Source organism: Eupeodes corollae, chromosome 1 (assembly GCF_945859685.1).
Source record: "Eupeodes corollae chromosome 1, idEupCoro1.1, whole genome shotgun sequence".
Lineage (NCBI taxonomy): Eukaryota > Metazoa > Arthropoda > Insecta > Diptera > Syrphidae > Eupeodes > Eupeodes corollae.
This window is the reverse complement of record NC_079147.1, coordinates 162,572,642-162,585,155: the sequence shown is the minus strand read 5'-3', so window position 1 is coordinate 162,585,155 and position 12,514 is coordinate 162,572,642. Positions and strand designations below refer to the sequence as shown.

The window sequence follows — 12,514 nt, the reverse complement described above, 5'->3', positions numbered from 1 at the left end:
TACAGAAGAGCTAGCGTTAAGGAACAGATGGCACCAACGCGAAATTGGCTACCATCAGTCAACATCTAGTAGGCCAATAGTAGTTACGTTCAAAGTAACATACATAGCTCTGTCAAAGGAAATGGGGAAATTCCATATTTGTATATCTTTCTCTATCTCTATTTTGTTTAACAACGATAGATACAATGCAATGAGAAAGCTATTTGATCTTTTCTAGCAGTAAATTGTAAGTGCGCATATCCCGTTGCAGACCTTGTCTTTTGAACCCGCACGATTAAGAAAATGTGATAAAATTTTTAGAATTCAAGCGACATTTAGAGATACCATGATATTAAGTAACAAGCTTCTCTTATTTTAGGACAATCAAAACAATGGGCATGACTCTAAACAAAAAGGTGTATAAATCGAAGCAGCTGTCTTCGACAAAAGTGATGTCCATCGTTTGGAATATGACTGAAATATGGAATGAAATTGTGCTAATGTGTCCGTATATGAAGTTGATTTACATAGAATTACTAAAAGTATGAATGTCCGTAAATTGTTAATTGTTTATGGAACTGTCAAAACGTTTACATTTTGTTAGTTATTCAATGAACTATGATTCTGCAAATTCTAAAACTGATGATCCAAATTTGAGAAAAGCATTCCCGGTCGATTAGTATCAAAAAAGTTAATTTTTGTTGCTATATGTTGCTATTTAAACCGTATGCTCCAGCTGTGAAAATGGGTTGCTAAATTTTTTGTATCAAAAAATTGAAATTCAATATTTATAGTGCTGCTGACTATAGTATGGTGGGGGGAAACAATCATCTTAAAAGTGATCTTAATTTATTATTCAACAAATGGGTTTCGTTTAATCTTCTGTTTTTCATCCAGTTCTTAAAAAAAACTAAAATAATTTCATTTTTTAAATATTTTGAAATATTCATTATTTTCCTCATCAATTTAAATTAAATTTATTAAGCAAGGTTAAAGTTACAATTTGTTATCCCTTAATATTCATTTTGTGATTCAAAGTTATATGATCAGTTACTAAATGTTTGACTGTAGCAGTTTTATAGAACAAAAATATCTAACATTAGTCTACAAGGCTTTTCACAAAAAGCCCAAAACCCGATTTTCCCGAATTTATCGGTTTTGGCCAAAAACCTACAATGAAAACTAAAGTCTTCGGATACATTATTCGTGAGCTACAAGTTTTCGTAAAAAACAAGTCTTATAGGATTATATGAACAAAACAGCTGATAGCTGCTGTCAAAACAAATATTTCATTTTGAAATAAATTTGGTCGTGGTAAGTAATATTATTTATACAATTTACTTACAAAATAAGAATAACTGCCTTTTGTTTTTTATTTACAGAATATGGAAAATTTGCCAACGTCGAGAATAAAAGCCCCGGTGACTATTTGCGGCACTGGCGGTTCTAGGCTAAGTCGCAGCAAGCTAGGAAAATTTACACCAAAACATTCCACAATGTGGGAATCGTTGTTCCAGTGAATAAAACCACAACTGTGGGCTATCGCCCCTTGATGGGAAGCGATGCCAACATCAAGAAGATCCTCAGTGCTTTGGATAAGCCAGGCGAGTTCTCAAAGGAAGAAGCCAAAGAGATAGTCATGGAAAAATTGCAGCCTATCATTACAGCTTCAGTGATCGCTCTGGATGAGTGTGATTTAGGTACGAATCTGGAACTAGAAATTGATCCTTCTGTTCCATTCATAAGGACCTACCCGAAATTATTCAGAATATTCTCAATCCGTCTATAAGTTGCTCGGACGGCCACAATATATGGCGATTCTGAAGGGACATTTGGCCAGCAGAAGAAATAGTCATAAGCTCAGTATTTTGGATTGAATTTGTTATGAAAGTAGAAGAAGAAAATGTTTTAAATAAAATTAATTTTTATTGTAAAAGTTTTGTTTTTTGTCGAACATCTACACTGTGTGAAAGGAAGTACTTGGATATTTTCATTTCTTCCGCATCCGAGACGGTGGGTTGTGATATACTGGGATTTTTTTGTATGTTCGTATCGAAACGTTTGTTACACCACTGCTCGTATAGATATTCGTCTTCCTGAAAATCAACTTGATAAGTACCTCCATAAGGCTAAAGTTTCATGTTTCTTGCATTTCCAGATCCTTTAGTTAATTGCAGAGTATATTGAAAGTTCTGCGGCTCGTTCTGAAATGTTGTTTGAAATACTTATCATCAACAAATAATTTCAGAAAAACAAAACTTTTTACTCACAAATTTGTTTATCAATTCAAAATTTTAAATGTCAAACGAAAACGTGTAAATGTTCGGTGTGACCTATTTGCGGGTTTTCGAAAACTTTGTGCTAAAAACCCGGTTTTGGGTTTGATGTGAAATGGCTATTATATATATTATGTCAAAAACTAGCAGCAATTCAAAGATGATTTAAACAAACAAACCTTTCGCAACAGTCAGTGCTCAATTAAAAGTAAACAAAACAGACAATGGTTGCTGTCAAAAGAAATGTTGCACTTTGATATTTTGCATTTCTGTCATCAACTCCAGAGGTTTGAATTTAAATAAAACTTGATTTACTTGTGCAGAACAGTCATCCTTGAATTTAAGACAATCAATAGATACGTTTCCGGTGACACCAGCAGGTTCTTTTCAACCCAATACGAAGATGATGCTGTATTTTTATATATTAAAATTAATTCAAATTGTACAGAATGCATTTTATTTTTACAAATAATTATTGAAGTACTTGACTTTTGCATCAATACAATATTTGACAGTTGATGTTCCAAAAACTAAAACGTCAAATGTAAACGTGTACATTTTCAGTGTGATCGATTTTCGGGTTAGCGAAAACTTTTTACAAAAACTTGGTTTTGGAATTGGTGTGAAATTAACAATCAACAAATTTTATCCATTTGTAACAATAACAATACAAGTGATTACTTAAAAATAGTTAACTATTTAAAGAAACTGTACAGACCATGGCCTTAAAATGTACAAATGCATTTCTTAGTTATCACATCCCTGTGGTATACATATCTTGTACTAAAATTTGACATACATCACTTTTAAACGTCAAAATTTCAAAAGCACGTTTGATTTAAAACACGTTCCTTATTTATTCTTTTGAAATAAATTGTTTTGATATAAGATGGAAGAAGAAATTACGACTGAAACTGAATCTTCAGTCAATTTTGTTCCAGTGATTTGTTTTGTTAAACGTGGCATTGCAAAGGAGCGACCAGAAAAGATTGTTCTAACTCAGGAAGAGCTAGCCAGAGTTATTAAGGAAACAAAATCTCAGATTGCTGGTGCTGATGAAAGCGATGCGTCAGGCGATGAGGACGAAGATTCTGCTTCAGATGCTGATATGGATACGGCCGAACCAACCGAAGGCCCCGCTCCAACTTCTGACGAATTCAACTTCGATGCCTACGACAACGAAGGTGATGTCCGAGTCGCTAATATTGCAAACATAGCTGAGGTTGATCCTGATCATGATCTTGAAGACGAAGAAGACTCAGAAGCTGAAGATGAAATCATCAAGCCAACCGATAATCTTCTGCTGGTAGGCCATGTTGCTGATGATGCAGCATCGTTAGAAGTGTGGATTTTCAATGAGGAAGAAGAATCGTTGTATACCCATCACGAGTTCATACTGCCCAGCTTTCCACTGTGTATAGAATGGCTGAATCATGACCCGGGAAGTGAAACAGCTGGTAATCTTTGTGCTGTCGGATTTATGGATCCTATTATCACTATTTGGGATCTAGACATCCAAGATCTCATTGAACCCACTTTTAAATTGGGATCCAAAGGAAACAGAAAAAAGAACAAAGCTGCTTATGGTCACAAAGATGCTGTGTTAGATTTGTCGTGGAACAAGCAATTCCCTCACATTCTAGCAAGTGGTTCGGTAGATCAATCTGTTATCCTTTGGGACCTTGACGAAGGTAAGCCACACACAACTATTACTAGTTTCAAGGAAAAGGTTCAGTCTATTGAGTTTCATTCCGTGGACGCGCAGAGTCTGCTAACCGGCTGCGCTGATGGACGAGTTCGTCTGTACGATTGTCGCAATTCCGAATCGCCTGATGAAGGTTTAGTGAAATGGAAAATTCATGGAGAGATCGAAAAGGTCGTTTGGAATCCAATTGACTTGGATAATTTCATTGTCGGCACGAGTGATGGTCAGTTACACTATGCCGATAGAAGAAAACCTAAAGAATTCATTTGGTCCACGAAAGGACACAATGAAGAAATATCTGGACTGTGTTTTAACCCTGAGAAGAAAGGTCTTTTAACGAGTACATCCACAGATGGTATCTTGAAGGTGTGGAAATTTGACGAAAGTTCAATAAGTCAAGTTTATGAACATGATTTTGATATGGGAATTTTACATTGCATGCGGCAATGTCCGGAAGATCCATACACTTTGGCTTTCGGAGGAGCTAAGGTACCAAGATGCAGAGTGTTTAATATTAAGAATTTCGAGGCAGTTCGACGAGCTTTTGATATTCCCTCTATATTGGAGTGATTTTTTGTTTGTTTTCTCTAATTTTTCCTTATATTTCGAACGTAATAAAGTGCATTTTATAAATTATGTGATTTTCTTTTCCTTATGCAAGTTTATCAGTCCGTCACCGAGGCTATTACTTGTGTATTCATCACACTTTAAAATTTTCTTTCATGGCCGGCTTGTGAGGTCTGTGCATGACTGAGATCGTTAGAGCCGGTTCTTCAGAGCGATATCTGGGGGCTTAATATGTAACTCGATTCTACAATGAAATTACTCGAATTCGAAAAATTGTTACTATGTATCTATTTGACAACTTTCGAACGAACGAGAATCGAATAGTTGTAGTAGTGCCAACTATTTTCTTATGAACTTGCGAATAAATGAGGAACTACGTAACTCGGAAGTAGAATTAAAAATAATTCAAAATCGAAAAAATCACTCTACAACAAATGTGTTTGCGAGCGAAGTTTTTTTGTTGTTAAGGTGTAAGTAAAATGTTAAATATAAGTTCCATCTACCAACCCAATTACACCTGGAACTCGTGATTTTTCCAAAAATAGCGTTTGAACTTTCGTTTCCCTCTTCATCGTCAGTGGGCACATGACTCTTTCGATTGAGGCCAAAACTTCGGCAAGTATTTTGTGCAATTTCAGCGTTCTTGTCACCATCGATTTGGTTTTGGTAACATCCTTTTGCCAAAGATTTCAATGCTGCTGATAACTTAATGATAATAGGAACAGCATTTTGTCTTCTGCGTGTAGTCTTGTCGGATGATATGGTGTTAAGTAAGAACATAAACCCGTCTTTAGAAAAACGATAATTCTTAACAAAACCAAAACAAAAGTAGATACATATTTCTTATTACTAATCACCCTTATTATAATAGTCGGTATTGCGTTACTTAAACGTTCTTATTTTCAATCCACACACATTCCACATAAACAGCTGACTATGACAAATTGATAAACACAAGACCAAATTTAAATTTTTGAATTCAAATAAAATTTCGTTTGAAGCAACATTAATTAAATAAAAGGACAAAAATGAATAGCATTGGACTATTTATTTTGTTGAATAACACTGCTGACGTGAGCAATGTACAGGAGAGGGTGGACGACGAATGTAAGAAACTAAACTTAATGAGAGAAAGACGAAGAATAAGATCGACATCAAATCCTTTGGATTTACCAGATTCGAAGTAAGTACCTAATACCTAAACATGATGTACTCACATCAGTGTATAATTTCTTAGGCAAATAATTTTATTAAGTTGTTTTCCAGATTCGTAATGTACTTTAGATTGAATAAAGACGCCTTTGTTTATCTTTTGAATTAACTGAAAGATAAGGTACCGACAAGACGAAGCATGTTATCGGTGCCACTAATTTTAAAGCTTGCAGCTCTATTGAGATTCCTTGCTGAAGGCAGCTACCAAAAGGAATGACTTCAATTTGGGCATTGCACAACCAACGATGGGCCTCATCCTTAAATAGATGCTTGATATAATAGAAGTGCACTTTTGCCCTCGTTGGATAAATACTCACTATTCGGATGAAGAAAAAAGGGAAGCAAAAGCATTTTTTTTGATGTTCAAATGGTAGACATGTGCATTCAAGAGGACACAAGCGTCCACAGGTTTTTCTTAAAACCAACCTCTGTCTATCAACTCCTACTCTCACCTCCACGTGGTGAACATCGGGTGCCTAGTGCCTCAACTGGAGATTGGGTTCCAACCCCAGTGGAAATTTGTTGGGGGCAGCAAACGAGAGAGGTGGGGAGAGGTGTTTCCACTAAGGCACCTCTCCTTATCCAGTAAGGTTGAACTACTTAGTGAACACCTTATAGGGCTTCTTCGACTTATTCGGAGCCCAGACCTGTAAGGAGCGGTTTTATCCGGCTCCCCATCCTTGGAGTTATACTTAGGATCTGGCCCTCCAGGTTGGGGGTTGTTCGTCGGGGTGACTTTCTGGCCACGTAAAAGCTTTCAAAGTTGCGAAGCACCAACAATCCTCGGATACGGACGGATTTACTGTTGACAACCAACGCAAACGAATAAAGGACAATGAACTTCGGCTATGCACGTGGAATGTTAGGTCCCTTAACAGACCACGTGCGGCCGAAGAATTAGCGGAGGCCCTAGAACGATATAAAGCAGATATCACCGCCATCCAGGAAATACGATGGGATGGGCCGGGCAAAAAGAGGATGAAAAACTGCGATATTTACTATGGTGACTGCTACCACGAAAACCAACAGCGCTTATTTGGATGCGGATTCGTCATTGGAGCCAGACTTAGGCAAGAAGTCTTGAGCTATAGGTGCATCAATGAGCGCCTTATGACCATACGCATCAAGGCTAAATTCGGCAACATTAGCCTGATATGCGCGCACGCCCCCACAGAAGAGAAAGACGACAACACCAAAGATATGTTCTTCGAGCTCTTAGACAAAACATATGAGCAGTGTCCTAGCTACGATATTAAAATAGTCCTGGGAGATTTTAATGCCAAGCTAGGAAGGGAAGACATCTTTGGTGGAATAATCGGCAAAAACAGCCTGCACGACAACACTTCCGACAATGGATTCAGGCTAATAGATTTTGCTGCGGGGCGAAACGTCATGGTAGCCAGTACGCGTTTTCCACACCTCAACATCCACAAAGGAACTGGGACCTCTCCAGATCAATCTACCGTCAACCAGATTGACCATATTGCGATCGACGCCAGACACGCTTCCAGCATTATGGATGTACGAACTTTCCGAGGAGCTAACATCGACTCGGACCACTACCTCGTTGTAGCTAGGGTAGCACTTCGGATTTCCAGACCCAAGGCAAAACAGGGAGGTGCTAGGAGAAGATACAACGTCGAACGGCTACAATCGCCAGAGATCGCCAAATCCTTTTCCGACCGAGTGACAAGTAACCTTTCTCGAAGTTCTCTGCCGCCAACACAATGTATCGAAAACCAGTGGCAACATTGCCAAGATGCAATCAGAGAAGCCGCCTCTGATGTGCTGGGTTTCAAACAGCCACCAACAAGGAACCCCTGGTTTGATGAGGAATGTCGGCAGGCAAATGCAGCCAAACAACAGGCACGCAAAGCGGCGCTACATAAAAGGACGAGAGCTGCTCGTGAGCTCTATGAGCAGAAGAGGCGAGAGGAACGCCGACTTTTCAGAAGGAAAAAGAGAGGGTATGAGAAGCGTGCGGTCGAAGATGTTGAGAGGTATAAAAGCAGGAATGAGGTTCGAAAGTTTTATGAACAGGTGAAACGAAATTCACAGGTACATAAACCTAGAACCGAAGGCTGCAAAGACGAAAGTGGAAACATCATAGTGGAACCGCAGTCAATGCTGAGGATATGGAAGGACCACTTCTGCAGACTGTATAACGGCGACGAAGAACTGGGGTGGAATCGGCTAAGGTGATTGTTGATAAATGACAATCAAAATGATCGAATTTGATCTACATAAGGTGATAGTCAAATTGATACCTAAAAAGCTATCACAAAAAAATGTGATAGTCGTTTTCAAACAAATTTGTTTATTCCGAATAGAGCTACCAGACGCTTACACAAACGACTGGAAAATTTTCTAAGTTCACTTTGTTTCTTTTAAAAAACACATTCCTGTGACCTACAAAGATTACGACATTCGAAAAAAGCAAGAAAAATAAGAATTTTATTCAAAATCAGCCAATTTGAAGCTTTTATTTAGATATTTTATAAGAATCAATTTAAAATTTCACCAAGGCAACAACGAATTTTGACAATTTGAATCTGAAATTGTTCAATCGAATTGAATTGAGTTGAATCATCTTACACAGACGGAATGAAAATGATAGTCAATTTGACTATCAAAAAATTGATAGTCAACAATCACCTTAGCCGATTCCACCCCTGAATTCCGCTGTCAGGCAGGATGACCCATTCAATATAGATGACGAAAGCCAACAATCCCGTCCTCCCGACTTAGACGAAGTAAAGATTGCCATATCTAAGTTGAAGTCTAATAAAGCCGCTGGAGCAGATGGCTTGAATGCCGAGCTCTTTAAAGCAGCTGGAGATAAGTTGGTTAGGAGCATGCACCAACTTATCTATAAGATATGGTCGGAAGAAAACATGCCCGATGAATTGATCAAATATTCACATTACGGCAGATCCTGGAAAAAACTCAAGAGCACCAAATCGACACCCACCATCTTTCCATCGATTTCAAGGCCGCATATGACAGCATCTACAGGGACGAGCTGTATAGAGCCATGTCTAGTTTTGGCATCCCTGCCAAACTCGTCCGTTTGTGCAGGATGACCATGGAGAATTCACGCTGCTCCATAAAGGTTAGAAACAACTTAACAGAACCTTTTGATGTCAAAAAAGGTTTTAGACAAGGTGATGCGCTGTCATGCAATTTTTTTAACATCGTGCTTGAAAGAATAGTGCAGAGCTCACACGTCAACACTAGAGGCACTATCTTTCAAAAGTCTGTCCAATTATTTGCATATGCTGATGACATTGACATAAGAAGAACTCAGCGTGATGTCAATGGGGCTTTTGTGAGTATTGAGGCAGAGGCGGCAAAAATGGGTTTAACGGTTAGTGAGGGCAAAACAAAGTACATGCTGTCGTCTAGAAAGGACATACAACACCGACGTTTTGGTCAAAACGTCACAATCGACAGACGAAACTTTGAGGTAGTCAAGGACTTCGTCTACCTAGGCTCCGCTGTAAACGCAGAAAACAACACCAGCGCTGAGATCAAACGCAGAATAACTCTTGCTAACCGCTGTTTCTTTGGACTAAGAAAGCAATTGAGTGGTAATGTCCTCTTTCGAGGGACCAAAGTGTTGCTTTATAAGACCCTTATCATCCCCGTCCTGCTATACGGTGCAGAAGCATGGACCATGACAAAAGCGGATGAAAGCACCTTGGGTCGCTTCGAGAGAAAAGTTCTTCGTGTGATCTACGGTCCCGTATGCATCGAAGGGGAGTGGAGGAGAAGATGGAACGACGAACTGTACGGGCTGTACAGCGACGTAGACTTAGCAAGAAGAGTAAAAGTCCAACGACTAAGATGGCTGGGTCACGAAGAGCGCATGGAAACCAATGCTCCGGCCCGGAAAGTCTTCGAATCCGCACCCACAGGACAGCGCAGTAGAGGAAGACCGCGGATCAGGTGGCGCGCACAAGTGGAAGGTGACCTCACCCAACTTGGAGCGCGAAACTGGAGACATCTAGCTAGGGACCGAGCTAGATGGAGAAGTTTGTTGGGTGAGGCCCTAGTTCACACAGGACTGTAGCGCCACCTTAAGTAAGTGAGTAAAAGCATTTTTTTTATGAAAAGGCTAGGATTCCGGGAGTAATTGGATGCGTAGATGGCAGCCACATAAGAATTCAAGCACCAACAAAACAAGAACAACATCGTTATTATAATAGAAAAGGCTTTTTTAGCTTGAATACTATGTTTTTATGTTACTAGTATTACCTTGTTGGTTCGATTGTGTCTTTATACAATTTAAATTTAAGGTTTGTGATCACAAAATGCGGATCAGATATTTAGTAAACCGGCAATAATATTATCGGTTTCGTTCAAATATTTAGGTTTGAACGTACCTCCTCCAGTTTCCTCCATTTTTTTTTATTAAACAGCAGTTTTTGTTTCACTTTAAATTTGGCATCGAACCAAACCTGTAAAAAGATTTATGAAATACCAAATAGACTGGCCTCTGTTTTTCTCACCTTTTGCCATTCCTTTTCGTTTCTAGCCGGTGGACCCAAGGAATTGAGGGTATTCGCAACCGATTCCCATTTTTGTTTTCTATCATCTGTTAGGGGGACGCCCCTGTGAAAATTTGTGGCCAATGATGGGTTAAGTTCCATCAGTTCCAATAGCCGTTTCATTTGGTCCGGATTCGTAACTTTCGAAAATCTTACATTTTTGTTGTATTTACGGCGTTTGATCATTTACAGCCGCCAGAGAGGAACGTTTTACTTGGCGTCTTAGATTACTCAAACGACAACTGCAATATTGATGAGAGTGACATTTGTCGATCAAAAATTGAGATTCCACAAAACGCCAGATGTCAAGTAAAACGCTATCATAACGACATTCACAATGCCGGGGTGCCAGCACGTAACTTGATACAACCGAGTTTAGTCGATACAATCGAGCATTGGCAGCACACATTTTGGTTCAATCGAGCTTCCTCGATTGTTTCGAAAGATTTGGCAGCACACAAACTTCAAATTGACGTTTGAAACAAAAGTTTTCACTCGACAGAAATAAGCTATCGTCGGCAGTGATTTTTGTGCGGAAAAATGGAAAAACAAAATATTGAAAAACAAAATATGTCCATAAATGCCGAGTCATGTGCAGCACCACCATGTGAACTGTTGATTGCTATTATTTCGTTTAGATGATTGCAAATCTAGACAAATTGATATGTACATTTTAGTATGTAAAATAGAATTCATAATATTACCACCATTGCATTCAAACTATGGAACCCTTTACGGTTGAAATAGATGTGCTCGTTTTCTTTTGGTCTTAAAATAGGAATATGAGTACCATCAACGCAGCCCACTATTCCCGGTAGTTTAAATTTCCTATAGTAGTACTCCTTGCTGTCTCTAAATTTAGAGCAATCAAATTTAATCCATTGCGGACAAAACTTATTTTCCAGGAGACTCAACGTTCGGCGAAAGAACTTGGAAACTGTTGTCTGTGCAACACATTTGTTCCAACATTGGTTTGGTAACTCCCACTAGCTAGGAGATTTAATGTTGCACACAGCTGTAGAACTGGTGGAACTGATGTTCTTCTTCTGTCTTGTGGAAGATCTAACGAGCTGAGTATCATTTTAAAACATTCCTTGTTGACTCTAAACTGCTGTACAAAGCTAAAAAAAATTGTTTTACAAATGTTATACATAATCTTTCTTTTCTTTTTGAATATTTACTCATTTTCACTCAATTCGAATGGGTTGCTGTTATCTCTCAAATATCTTCTTTTTATTTTGGCATAGGACACTTCTTCGCCTTCACTTTCAGTCTCCGAATCAAAGAAAAACATTTCGAAAAATCTTATAATTGAAACTAGAATGGAATAATTTCAAAGAAAACTCATTTGACATTTCATTTTATAGTTCACAATGACTTTTTTAAGTAAAAGTCACAATGGAACTCGTCCCAAATTACGTGCTGTCAAAAATAATTTGTTTCGAGTTCATCGACGATCGACAATCCTCGATTGTATCAAGTTACGTGCTGGCACCCCCGACTTGAGTGAACGACAATTGAATTGAAGCTTCGAAAAATAATCAATAAATTTTTAATTAATTATAGACAGCATTTTTTGGGTTTTTAGGGGCCTATTATGTAAGACAACTAAGAACAAAATTGAGTTGTAATCTGGCAATCGCTACTACCGATCACAACTAGTTGACTGTCACAAGTCAACCAGTAGTCAACTAAAAAATGGTTGACTTTTTAAGTGTGTTTGTGGTATTATGTAAGCCAGTTGAGTTGTCTCTCAGTTGTGATTGTTGTCAAAATTTAGCAACTGATATTTACTAGTTGTGTAGTGCATTTGTGTGTACAAAAACATAACGGTAGGCATCAACAGTTCATTGAAAACCAATTTTTTTAAGAAAATGGAGAAAAAAATGTAAGTTTTACAAATAATAATATAAACATCTGTAAGAAAATAATTTTTTTAGATTAAAAATAACTAAACCTGTCCCATTCGAGAGGTTGATTGAGGTTCTGCAGGAGAAACCTGAGCTGGCTAGAGGCAAGCGACAATTCGGTTCCACAAAAAGAACCTAAGACGAAGAATGGGAAAATATAGCTGTTCAACCGAATAGCATTGGATCACCATCAAGAACAGCGAAAGAATGGCAAAGAGTAAGTTTAACTGAATGCAAAAGCCATCATTTTTTTACAAAGTATATACACATATACAGGTATGGATCCAATACAAGGGAAATTTAAAAAGAAAGCCA

The 12,514-nt window shown here is 38.3% G+C and overlaps 1 protein-coding gene across 1 annotated transcript; it reads left to right on the top strand.

Annotated features, from left to right (window-relative positions):
• Positions 1-3,067: 3,067 nt before the first annotated feature.
• Positions 3,068-4,596, top strand: LOC129941970 (periodic tryptophan protein 1 homolog). Its single transcript, XM_056050758.1, has one exon. The coding sequence runs from the start codon at positions 3,145-3,147 to the stop codon at positions 4,528-4,530; it is 1,386 nt and encodes a 461-aa protein (XP_055906733.1). The 5' UTR covers positions 3,068-3,144; the 3' UTR covers positions 4,531-4,596.
• Positions 4,597-12,514: the final 7,918 nt, after the last annotated feature.